The 13,580-nt window shown below is 32.0% G+C and overlaps 1 protein-coding gene and 2 long non-coding RNA genes across 5 annotated transcripts; 1 reads left to right on the forward strand and 2 right to left on the reverse strand.

The window, feature by feature from the left end:
* Positions 1-621: 621 nt before the first annotated feature.
* LOC133031451 (uncharacterized) lies at positions 622-3,503 on the reverse strand. The gene is made up of 3 exons (XM_061104949.1): positions 3,338-3,503; positions 2,921-3,256; positions 622-2,756 (listed from the first exon to the last, which is right to left on the reverse strand). Exons 1-3 carry the CDS (start codon positions 3,501-3,503, stop codon positions 622-624), a joined length of 2,637 nt encoding a protein of 878 aa, XP_060960932.1.
* A 1,680-nt stretch (positions 3,504-5,183) lies between these two features.
* Positions 5,184-8,212, forward strand: LOC133030957 (uncharacterized). Of its 3 annotated transcripts, XR_009684500.1 has the most exons (5): positions 5,184-5,747; positions 5,870-5,932; positions 6,315-6,347; positions 6,846-7,135; positions 7,740-8,212. It is a non-coding gene; the product is annotated as an uncharacterized LOC133030957 (long non-coding RNA). The 3 variants fall into 3 exon arrangements; XR_009684501.1 differs by having other exon boundaries at positions 5,870-7,135; XR_009684499.1 differs by having other exon boundaries at positions 5,184-7,135.
* A 1,719-nt stretch (positions 8,213-9,931) lies between these two features.
* LOC115722103 (uncharacterized) lies at positions 9,932-12,612 on the reverse strand. Its single transcript, XR_004012780.2, has 2 exons — positions 11,060-12,612; positions 9,932-10,268 (listed from the first exon to the last, which is right to left on the reverse strand). It is a non-coding gene; the product is annotated as an uncharacterized LOC115722103 (long non-coding RNA).
* Between the last annotated feature and the right edge of the window lie 968 nt (positions 12,613-13,580).

The raw sequence follows: 13,580 nt of genomic DNA on the forward strand, positions 1-13,580 counted from the left end.
TCGATCTTTTTCGGTTGGAGATCTAGTGCTTACTGTGAAACGACCAATTGTCATAACTAGAAGGATGAAAGGCAAATTTGAGGGAAAATGGGAAGGACCTTATGTTGTTACTAAGGTCTTCCTAAGAGGGGCATATGAACTTTCAAATTCAGAAGGTCGAGGCGTTTATCCGTGTGTTAATGGGAAGTTCATCAAAAAGTTCTACACTTAAACAAAAGGGTATTTACCCATGGTGTAGACAGCGCACTTAAAAAAAAGGGCGAGTGTGCAATGAACTACGTAAGGCTTGATCCCACTCCGGGTACGTAGGCAATCTAGTTTATAACTAGGCCCAGCCACACAAAATAAAAAAATTATCTCCTCAAAAAAAAAATTGTAAAGAACTACGAACGGCTTGATCCCTTAAAAGGGTACGTAGGCAATCTGAACAAAAATTGGATGCAGCCACAAAATAAAAAAATAAATATTCTTTATTCCTCCTAACAAAGGAGTCAAAATTCTAAAAGGTCTAAATGACAAAATACTATTAGTCCTCAAGGCTAATAAACAAAAAAAAAAGGCTAACAAAGACTAAAACTAAAACTAAAGCTAAAAAGTTTTAGAAGCAAAGTTGTAAGATCTTCAGTCCATCTGGAGAAATAAAGTCAAAGCGCCGAGTCTCCTCTGGATTTCTTCTTCTTGAATCTTGAGTGTTGCTTTCGCTCTCTCAGCTTCATGGAATTTTTCTACACTAGCTTGGTCCTTTGACCGACTTATCTCCTCAGCGAGATGTTGTTGCTCCTTCAAGGAATCTTTGAGACTAGAAAGGTCTACCTCAAACGATGCTTTATCGGCTTCGAACTCAGCTCGTCGTTGTTGTATGGCTAGTTCCGCTGCAATAATCTCTGCTTCCTTTGCTTTAAAATCTTCAAAATCCTTTGTCTTGTTAGTGACAGATATGGACAAATGATCTATAGCTGCCAAATTATCCTTATCACGACGAAGAAGATCCATGATAAGAGATTCATCAAGACTAAGGGCATTCTCAACAACTTGAGCAGAAGCAAGAGACTTTTCTTGGGCCTTGAGCAAATCATTGACAGAGTCAGTGAACCATGCAACCTCTGCTAAACCACATTTATAATGCCCGCAAAGGGTACTCAACACGTCGAGTTGCATACTCACGTCAGCACGATGTTTTGAAATGTCTGATGTGGTCAAAGGAGAAGATGACAAATGAAGAATGTCTTTCATGCATTCAATCACAAACTTTTTGGTATGCTCATTCAAGTCTGAGTTGGTGATTGCTGAAGCTGACACTGTCAACACCGGGTTCGGTCGAGGAATAAGCAAATCTGAAGGAACAAGTGATGATGGAGTACCCGTCTTTGCTGAGACAATCGGTTCTGGTGGAATGGTTGGCTCTGCAGGCAATGCCTCACTGTCAAATCCTTTGTTAACATAATCATCAGACCCATCAAAGTCGATAAGTTGTTCATCCCTAGAGCTAGAAGCTCCGAAGCAAGTATCAGATGGTGGCATTTCTGAACTCTGAGTTAGTGGGAAGAAGACATCTTCAATACGACTAGACTCGTCATGCTTCGCACGTTTCTTTTGTTTGAAATGTGGGACTAAGGAATGGACATTTTCTGATCCAATGTCCGAGTCAGTATAAGCATAGTTGGCGCCAGTAAATTCATTATGTTGAGGAGGACATCTCTCAAAAACTTCTTCAGGGTTGGAGTAAAGTAAGCGAATGTCTTTGATCACATAATTTGACTCCTCTTCTTTGAATGGTTGCTTGGACAATGTTGAATGAATGGCCTTCACAGATCTCCCCAAGTATGGAATGCAACTCCTCACCCACCAACGACAGTACCACCACGTGCATTGACCCATACGGAGAGTCCTAGGAATGTGAAAGTGGATGCCAGTATTTCTCCTTAATATTAAAACCCAAGCTTTAGCGATTTCGCTTATTCCACACTGCCTCCTCCTAGGAATACTCAGACAAAACTTATCTGAGGGCACACCTTGATCGAAACCAAACTGGCGAGCAAATCTGTTAGGATAATAAGGTTCTAAATATGCATTGTTACCCACTCTTACGGGTAGCAAAGAAGAACGCATAGAAATCAGTAACTCAAATTTCTCATCAGATAAATCTTCATTATCCAGATACTCTAGATCTTTCTCCATGGGAAATGAATATGGCCGATGCATAACATAATCCTCTCCCCTTAAAATATGTCTAGCCCCATTCATGCTTCGACGTTCAGCAGGGATCCCGCCATACTTACTTAAATGAGGAAGATCCATAAGATCCCAACCACTATAGAGATGGCGAAAATGCTCGGCTAACCAACCTATCACATAATGTATAAGTAAGAAGGCTTGACCTCGCCCCTGGCCATGTATGGCTGAATCATACAAAGCTCGATAAATGTATCCCAAAACAGAGGGTGCAAGTGAAACTTTGTGTCCGTGGGCCATCATTGAAGCCATATAAAAAGTTTCAGGTCTAATGTTGGAGCCCTCAGTAGGAAAAACAAAACGACTTAGCCATAAAGACAGAAAGGCTGCAAGACTACCCTCTTTTGAAATGTTCAATGGAATAGAGTGAAGATTAACTTTTGATTTACCTTTCCTTTGGTCGTCTTCTCCTATGGCCTCACAAGTCGAGTTTTGTCTCATACCTTGAAACATCTTTTTCCCTCTATAGAAAAATTCTATCCACTGCTCCCAAGATACGTTTATATCATTTGATTTGGCACAAACTTTGACACTCTTCAAATAGTTATAAATTTGAGTGTGGAACCTTAAAAGCTCTGCAATAGTAGAATGATATGGAGTGCCACCAACCAATTTTTTGTTAAGAGGTATGAACTCTTCATAAGGAATTCCTAAAATAGGTAACCCTCCAATAACCTTCAAGTCATACAGAGATATTCCCATCTCACCGCTGCTATGATGAAATGTGTTAGACAGAGGACCCCAGAGTTCAGAAAAGCTCGCCATACAGATCTCTCATAGCTGAATGGATATCTTGATATATAAACAGCTCCATAAATTCCAGCGTGATTCAAAGTATCTCGACTTGTGCGAAAAATAAGGTCTGTCCATTCAATAAGATATGTCGCAAATACAGCATGTCCATGAAAGAAAAAATTGTTATTGGCCTTTTTCTCTACTAAAACACGATGAAGGCTTGGATAAAAGTCCACAGTGACTTGGTAATCCATATCAGCATCCTGTTTATTGTCAATATCCCCAAGAACTTTAGCTTAGAAATTGGGACCAAAGCCTCGAGTGTGCTGGACAACATTATCATCAAGCGAAGAATTATATTGTAAGTCACCCGAGATTACATCTTCAATCTTACACAAAGAAACAGGATCTTGATGATCATTGGATGCTTTTACTTCATTCAATGAAATGGAGCGCCGATAAGATGGTCCAATCTCTACTTCTCTTCCTAAATTGTTCGGAGCTCGTTGAGAGCCAAGCCCCCTAAAATTAGACATACTGCACAAAAAAAGTAGGTCAGACAAAATAAAATACAAAATTCTCAAGCAAGATGTGTGTACATAAATGACACGCACTTGCTTGAGGGGGCATCTGTTGAACGATAAAAAGAAAAAAAAAGAAGAGGAATAAATAAATTTATTATTATTTCATTATTTGTTTTAAAATAATAATAATAAAAAAATAAATAAATAAATATCAGTCAAATAGAGAGAAAATAGGATCTCAACTCCCCACTCCCCTATTTTTACTCATCCTTTACGTTACAGGATAAAAAAAAAATAATTTTATTGGAAAAAATAGGGTCTACAAATAAGAGAAGTTGAGAACAGAAAAAAGTATCGACACTTTGAAAAAAAAAGTCTAAGAAAGAGAGAAAAGAAACACAAAGAAAAAAATATAAACGATACTTTTTTTTTGGCAACAATCAAGAAAGCTTCAAGGGTAAGTATTCATGGAATGAACTCATTCCTATTTCTCTTTTTCTTTTGATGTGTATTTTGCTCCTCTCTCATTCTTATTTTCTTTTTTCTCTCTATTCATTTATAGAATGCCCTCATTCCATGAATGAAATTGGATGCTCTCATTCATGGAATGCCCTCATTCCAAAAAAAAAAATTGGATGCTCTCATCCATAGAATGTCCTCATTCCACAAAAAATTGGATGCTCTCATCCAGGGAATGTCCTCATTCCACAAAAAATTGGATGCTCTCATCCATGGAATGCCCTCATTCCACAAAAAAATGGATGCTCTCATCCATGGAATGCCCTCATTCCACAAAAAATGGGATGATCTCATCCATGGAATGCCCTCATTCCACAAAAAATTGGATGCTCTCATCCATGGAATGCCCTCATTCCACAAAAAATTGGATGTTCTCATCCATAAAATATTCTTATAAAAAAAATAAAATAAGAATACCATCAAAACTGTATATGGTAAAATATAAAATTGGATATGACCTACACCTGATAGCGTGCCAATCAATTGGTATAAAAAAAAAAATTGCAGTCAAAATGCTATCGTTGGGTTTGAATCGAGAGGAGACACGCACCTGAAATCACATATATACACATATAAATTAGCATAAAAATATATATGTATATATACATATGGGTTATATATGAGTCAGGTCCACTAATTAAATGAAGAAAAAAAAAAGAAGAAAACATGATTTTCCTCAAATCTGATGATTCGTTATATTATATATACATATATGTATGTCTGCTCAAGTTTTTATTGTGTCTGTATTCTTTCCAAACATAAATCTCAAAGTTTCAATATATGCCATAAAACTCTGATGGATATATACACATATATATATAAAACAAGAAAAGTCAAAAAAAAAAAAGTGTGATAAGCATATATATATATATATACATGCGCAATAATAAAGTGCCAACACAGATAAATGTATGATCACATATAAGTATATGTATATATATAGTAACACCATTAAATAGAACCTCAATATATGTATATATGTGATTTCTCCTCAGTAACTTTATAGGCTAAACAAAAAAAATCGCACAAGTGTGAGAGTGGCTCCTATAAATATGTACTGATTATGATATCTTTATATATTAAAAGTGCCTATCTAACGGCAATTCTTAGTTTAACGATTCTTGGTTTAACGATTTTGTTTTTTATTTAGCCTTACACGATTAACTTAATAGACTCTTAACGTTAAACGTTAACAAATAAATAAACCCAATAATTAAACCCAAAAAATTAAACAATCTTTTTTTAAATAAATATATTTAATAAACAAAATTACCCATCAGATCCCATCTTCCTTTGAAACCCCTAAAATCTCTCCTAGAAAAACTCTAACAACCAGTCCATCTAAAAATATCTTCATGAAACGAATAGATAGGAAAATTGAATTCCCTCTCCCTAATATCAATTCATACGTGCCTATCTATCAGAGAACTAAAGCTTCCTCCTTCTAGCCATGGAAAACGTCCACCTCGCTCTCAGAAACAATATTCTAAAACTTTTACCCATATTTCATAATTTGGCATAGCTTTAATTTTACTAATTATTATCCTTTTTGTCCCATATGTAATTACCTTTCTATGTGTTTTGCTTTTAATTATTTGTTTTCTTTTCTCAATCTATTATATAAATATATCAATAATTATCAATAATCAGATAAGCGCCTCCAGTTCTTGCGCGACACGATTTCGTCATTCTTGATCAACATATACCCATACCAAATTAAATATTTGCTCTCTTCTTGTAAGTTTATCTCATATTCATTCATATGATTCAAATCGAGACATTGATTTATTAATTTATGTTTTGGATTTGGGAGGTTCTAATTTGATCCAAATGTTAGTTTTGATGAGTGTGTTTTGCAGATTGAGCAGTCAAACCTCAAGAATTCTATCAAATGGCTTCAAGTTTAGAGCTCTTCATATCATGTGAGTTATTCATTTGTTCATTCTTGTAAGTTTATCTAATTATACGTTCTCGTGAAAGAATTTCAAATTCAACACTAGGAAATATATGTATTAATATTCTGCTCAATTTTTTTTGTATTTATTTTTTTAGAAAATTTAATTTATTAACATCCCTATAAACCCCTAATACAAATTATAATTAATTATGTTGTTATTAATTAGTAAATAATATCGTTTATCAAAATTTTGGTGAAATTGAATTCATATAACAATTTATACGAGGCTTGCAGTCCTTTTCTTACTTTAGTGAATTGTGGTTATTGTGTACCAATTACTTGTTAGAAGTGAGGAGTGGATAACATTTAAATACTTTTCTTATGTTCATTATTCCTCTTTCATATAGGACCTTACTCTTGGCTTAGGGAATCAACAACAGGTTTGTGAATTTGTCTTCATAAAATTACATTGTTTTTCATTTGATGACTCCCTTTTGCGCTTTTTTTGATAACCAGATCCTATATAGAATTTGACTTATATTTGGTGTTTTACATCAATGTAATTTGATGCAGTGCCATACAACATGTATTTAAAGTTCATATTTTTTTTTTCCTTTTTTGTTAAACATATAAAGATACTATTAAGAACAAAATTAAGAAGTTTACTGAATTTTATATTATTTGAAGCTTAAAATTTTGTGCTTGTTTTGTATAGTAACAGGAACAGTTGAAGACATTAAAGTCAGAACGTAGAAAGGTTCAATTGGGCAATAATACTGTTGATATTTAAATATTGTTTTTTCTTTTCACTTTCCTTAGTGTAAAATTGAATGTTCATTGTAATCAAAATACTTTACAAGTGAAAAAATATATCGCCCCACAAGTTATCTTGTGTAAATTGTAAACTAATATATTTTACATCTTATATATGTATTTAGGAAGGTAATTGGTGGAATGAGAGGAATGACTGGACTGCTATGGGACACCTCATTATTTGACCCAGAAGGGTATACACTTGAAATTCTGGGTTAGAATATTACATATTTACTTTGGTTTTGGTGCAATCAGAGTTTATAGTTATGTTTGCCTATCTTCATTATGTATGTTTCTGTTGGGTGTCCATTTTAGAGGCCTATCTATTCCTGAATGTCGAAGAATTTTACATGTTGTTAAGTGTGATGGAGAACCACTGTCTGAGGATCTTCTCTGGCTCCTTTTAACATGAAAGGTATGCCTTTCATTTTCTTTCTTTCTTTTTTTTTTGGCTTTGTAATTTGACAAGCATGTTCGGACAGTGTAATGAGCAAATGAAATTGAAAAACTCACCTCTTATGTGGCTAACCTTAAAAAACTTAAATATGAGTACACTATATTGATTTATTAATTTATTGTTGAAGTTATTTTCAGTTTATTTTTATAGCCACTCATGCAGGCCAAATAGTTGAATTCTATTTGCCGGCGATAAAAATTATTAGGGTGAGAGATCATCCTATTAAAGAAGAGTATGCTTGATAGTTAGAGTCAAGTTTAGTGTCATGTATGCCAACAAAATTTGTGAATTGTTGTTAGAATGTATTTTCCATCTGAGTTTGCAAAGTATTATTTTGTTCACGGAGCTACCGCGCCAAGTCAGTATGAAATTTTCAATATTTATGTTGTTATTATTATTTACATTATTATTCTTTTCTACTGATATTTTCTTGTAACCTGTAATAGTTTCATGTATGTATTATTGAATTATTTTTTTTTTCCTTTCCTGCTTTCCTAATATTTGCAATTATGATACTTTTGAGTTTGATTCTCATTGCTATCGTTTATTTGATTTCTTGAAGGCAAGGGTGTTTGGATCTTGCTGAATTCATTACTAGAATGTGGTTATCAACAAACATGAGAAGTTGATTCAAGGGTGGAGAAAAGAATTGAAAGACCAACTAGACAAACAGTACCTAACTGAATTGGGAGAGAGTATTTTGATAAGCAAATCAGTTTTTCTTTGTTGACAATCTTGTTTCATGTATTGTGATAACAGCTGAATTAAAATTAGACACAGAAACATTAGCTTTTGCTCTCTATTAATTGGACTTTGTTGCTTAGGGAAACCTAAGGAATTAACAATTCATGAAAGAAATTCTGAAGTTCGATTATGTGTGAGTGACAGTACAATTCATGAGAGCATACTTTTTCTTTATTTCCAGGGGAAAGAAAGGACCGAAGGAGAGCCTTCTTGTGTTGTGTCGAAAAACTTGGCCTAAAAACCATGCATCTATCTTTAAATTATAGTGCTAATTTTTATTGTTTCTTTAAATTATAATGCTAATTTTTATTGTTTCTTTAAATTATTTTGTTATGACTTAAATATACCCATTTATATTTTACTAACCAAATATGATAGCTCACATATTACTTTAATAAAACAAATCATTCGCATGATCATAAATTACAATATAAATCAAACAATAAAGAACTAAACTCTAAATAAAATTAATATTTACGTGCCTCGGCACGTAACTTTTAACTAGTATATTCATATATATGAATGCCTATTTGAAAATAAGAAACATGTGTCACTTGGAAAGTTCCTCTGCTTATTTCAAAGTGAACAAGGCTTCTAAATTAAATGCCAAAGTTTAACAATAAAAAAATCGCATAGAAGACTGCGAGTGTCTTCTAAACAAATTTCTCGAACAAACGAAAAAAAGGAGAAAAGCAAGCATGCACTATAGTCAGTAAAAAAAAAAAGAGGAAAAAAAAGTATATATATACCTATGCTTATGCGATAAAAAAGAATATATATATATATATATACTTACGTCACAATTCCAATGACGTTTACAAAGCGAAAAAAAATGAAAATATATATGTATATACTTTATGTGTATAAAATTAAATGGATACATATATATAATACACTGTTTGAGTTGTATAATTTAATTTTAAATAGAAATTGAATCATAACAATAAATATCTTAGATACTATCTTTAATTTTAATTAAATAATTTAAATTTGAGATAATATTCAATAATAAAAGATAAATTATTATTCCTTAAATTTTGGAATAAAAAATTAAAATATCATCCAAATAATCTTTTATTTATAAAAGATAATAAAAAGATTTCAAAGCCCAAATTTTATCACCAAAAAGTGGTAAAATCCTAAAGCCATACAAAATGGCACAAAATTCCAAATGAGCTCACTAAAATTAATCTTGGAATATTAAAGAGGTCATTCACCTTACCAAATTTTAAAGAGGTCATTAACCTCACAAAAATCCTAAAATGGTAATTTTACTTAGAAAATTAAAAAGTACACTAAAATTCAAAGCCATAACAAATTAAATGGGATTCCAAAGTAGAAGAGGTCATTCACCTCATAAAAAATTAAAATTCGGAACTACTTTTGACTTGATTCCTATAAAAGGATACTCAGGCAACTTAGTTGCTAAGACTAAGTGCAGTCGCTGATACCGCAAAAATGGTATAAAAACACAAACTCTCAAAATTCCATAAAAGCTCATACACCTAGGAATTTTCTTAAATTTTTAAATGGCAAAGGATTCCTGAAAGTGGTCATCTACCGAAATCCTTATATCCAAATTCTAAATATCGTATTCTGAACTACAAGTGGCTTGATCCTTCACAAAGAAGGTATGTAGGCAGCTCGATTAATTAAATTGACTGAATTCAGCTGCAATTCCAAATTTACCCCAAATTTCCCAAATTTATTTTAACTATTTAATGTCATTATAATTGGAATCAAAGGCTATTTCCTTTAAATAAAAGGATTGTAATTAAGAGATTATTCTTATAATCTTGGATGGGTCCAATTTAAATTAATAAACTTTTATGCTATAAATTGAGCATAGGTGAAATTATATTTTGCATTTATTTTTAATATTCTAAATGTGAAATTTTTGCTTAACACTCTAAAAGCTCGAAATGAAGCACCAGTTTACAGCCCTGATGGATACAACAAAACACAAATTGTCCTTAAGGCAACAAAGACAAATTTCAAGACAACACAAACTAAGAATCAACTAAAAAATTCATCTCCGTTATGAGCTAAAGATTACAACTGATTTCAGATTATTACACAAAGTTAAACTATAAACACAACAATAAAAAAAAAAATACAAAAAGGGAGATCTCGTTGCACCGCAACAGCCACCTAATTAACTCAAGCAAAGCCCCAAAACTGGAAGCCGACATCCATCGAGAATCGGCTGTAACCAACAGTGGGATCGTTGACCCACTAAGCCGTGCACAGAGCCCTACCAACTGCAGAAGACGAACTGAACTACAACTTCATGCTCACAGGCTCCAGGGGCGGAGCCACATTATACCATTGGGTGGTCGTGGCCCCCCTGAATTTTATGGATACAATTACAATAATTTTTCACTACATAGTATATATTACTTATTTTCATTTAGTAATCTTCCATCTATGTTATTATTTTACTATATTTTGATTTTTCAAAACTAATTTTATTGATAATTGTGTACACACATTTTAATCTAATTTCTAATTATATACCTAAAATTTATAATGTATTTTGTAGTGAGATCTACATTCTTTTAATGTCAAGTAAATTAATATTTAAGAATAATTGATCTAAAATTAATTTTAATATTTTTACTACAAATGTACACAAGTCAAAATAATAAAAATAATTAAAGAAGAAAAACACATATAATAGATATTATATATTATTAAAGCAATAAGGCATTATTAAGCATTTAAACTTTTATATGTAATAATTTGTGATTAATTTTTGTTGTTTAATAAAAAAAATTGAGAGAATATTATATTTCTTCATTTATTTTGTAATACAATATTTTATTTTTGTATGTATATCAAGTGTGTGCTTATAAAATTCAAAATACAAATTTTAAGATTTTTTTTTACAAGAATTATCTTACTTGATTATATAAATGATTTATATTATTATTATTATTATTATTATTATTATTATTATTGAGTGCATGATATGGAATTTTTAGGTGTTAAATCTATTTTTTTTTAATGTATTTTTGTATTAAAACTATTTTATAATTATATGAAAAATATATTTGATACAAATTTTTCACACAAGGATAAATTAATGGCCCCCCTAATATTTTATTCTGGCTCCGCCCTGCTCACAGCTCCACTAACCTGGATATATCTGCCGGATCTGAGCACTTCCATCGATGGCTTACAAACCTTCATTGACCTACTTTTCCGACAGAACTCCAAAACAGCCACGAGGAAGAAGAAGCCGCGTCGCCTGAGGAAGACCACCTGTTCGCTGCTTGAGAAGGCGCTCCCCTGGAAATATCGATTCGATAAATACCCATATATGATACGCAACCTTAACTAATTATATGAGATATTTCAAACATATATGATGGTTAACGGTCGCGGATCGTCACTACCATGTAAATAAATAAACCAAATTTGACGCCATGCATGACATATCTAAAACAAGCTCGAGGTTTAATTTTATCATAGTAAAAAAATATGATCTGAACCAAATTATTATATAATGCATGTGTTACTGACATATAGCTTAGAAGTAGTCGTGATGACCAAATAAACCCATCAAAAATTATAAGATATATATATATCCACATGGTGTGAGTATATACAAATGTGTTGTGTGTGCAGATATTGTTGTTTCTTTAAATCATGATTCATGAAATACGAGTAGTATATGAACATAATAATAATAATGGTTAAGACTTATAACCTTCCTCAAAGAACTTCCAATAGCCCACGCTATTATTTAATATACACGTAGTAATTATATAATCGACATATATATATTATGCATGGAATATTGGAAGCCTTTGAGGGTGGTTAGGAGCCTTAATTGATGGTATTTTTTTCCATCGATAGAAACACATTCTACTTCTTCCTAGCTACACCTCAGATCTCAGAAGAAGCTCTACACATTATATAGGGACTTATCATATGAAATAAACTTGGTAATAAATAAATATAAAGCTCTCTCCTTTGGCCCAAATTATTATAAGGAAAACTTTAGTAAGCATTTTATATGACTATCTACATCAACAGAGGACCAGTCTTTCACATATCAACATAATTATGCATATTAGCATCCTTACAAACAAATAGTAGTGTTTATATCTAGATAACTAATTATTCTATCCTTTTTATATGTATAAATATATATATATATATATATATGTATATAAATGAGTAACCTTTCTCTCCAAGCATTCTGGCTCTAACTTTTTTAAAGTAAAATCCAAATATCCTAAGTGATGAATTGATGAGCTGTAAAAATACAAACAAATATTATTATATTTATTTATATAAACACTACTATTTGTTTGTTTCTTAACAAATCTTATAATACCTTAATTAAGAAAATCAAATAGATTATAAATATATGACTCTATGATTAAGCATATATGCTATGGAAACTTTTTAATGGATACTTGCTTAAAGCTTTCAACACAAGCTCATATCATTCATTCATTATATATATTAATGCTAAGGGCAGTTAGAATGTGCCTTATATCGTTAGTGAATTTAAAAGTGATATTACATTTTCTAATTTAATAATTAATTATTATAAAAAAAGATAAACCATTTATAAACTATCATCTAATAATTTAATAATAATATTAGGGACCACTAATTCTTAATAATAATGCTCTTTTCATTAACCTAATAACTTAGTGGCATGTTTTTGACATTTTCCACTCAGCGCTTGCCATGTTGATTGCCACGCCATCATGCAATTTTAATAGCACTATAATTAGTTAATAAATATAATTAATCACTTTGGTTGGTTTTCCACTGCTTAGTTAATTCCCTCGCCTCTTCAAACATTGGAGCAGTCATGCTTGCGGCGAATTGTAGTCATAAAACAATATTGGACATTGTACATTATTATTTTGTTAAATAATATAGGTACGCATTGTACACTCTCATTGTGGCGTGCTGTCCAATGCAACACCCATAATGGAGTCATTTTGTAACATGAGCATGCCTTGGTGTTTGATCATTAGTCAAGTCTTGCACCAAGCACCTCATTAGAATGGGAAGTCTTTTATTGTTTAGCTTTCTTTCTTTGTATTTCCACTCACATATATATGGAGAGCTAAAATCATTTATGTTCCAAGAAATCTCTTAAAACCCCAATAAGCTCTTTAGGGGGGTGACCTGGTGCCAGGGGCGGACCCACATAGAGGCGAGGTGGGGCAGTTGCCCACCCTGAAAAAAAAAATCAGGAAAAAAATATATATGCATTTTAGTTAGTTACAACATATATTTATAAATAAAAGTGATATTTATACACATAAAATAAGCTTTGGTATAATGGTAAAGTCATTTTATACATCTTAATTATTGAACCAAATATATTTTATTGTTACTTTTTTTACTTTATATTATATTTAATACTAAAATATAAATTTACATTAATTTTTAACATGTTATGCAATGTAGAAAAAAAAAAATGCACCCCTCACTTATAAAAAAAAAGTATCGCCCCACCTCAACTTAAATCCTGGGTCCGCCACTGCCTGGTGGCTTATGAAGCACCTTGTCACCAGCATAATAGGGGCCCAACTGTGTACTCCCTTGCCTTATCAAGGCCATATAATAATAAAACAATATTTATCCATGCTTCTTGTGTATGCTTCTACATGGTCTTTGTGATGCT

The sequence above is a fragment of the Cannabis sativa genome, chromosome 9 (genome assembly GCF_029168945.1).
Source record: "Cannabis sativa cultivar Pink pepper isolate KNU-18-1 chromosome 9, ASM2916894v1, whole genome shotgun sequence".
In the NCBI taxonomy this organism is placed as follows: domain Eukaryota; kingdom Viridiplantae; phylum Streptophyta; class Magnoliopsida; order Rosales; family Cannabaceae; genus Cannabis; species Cannabis sativa.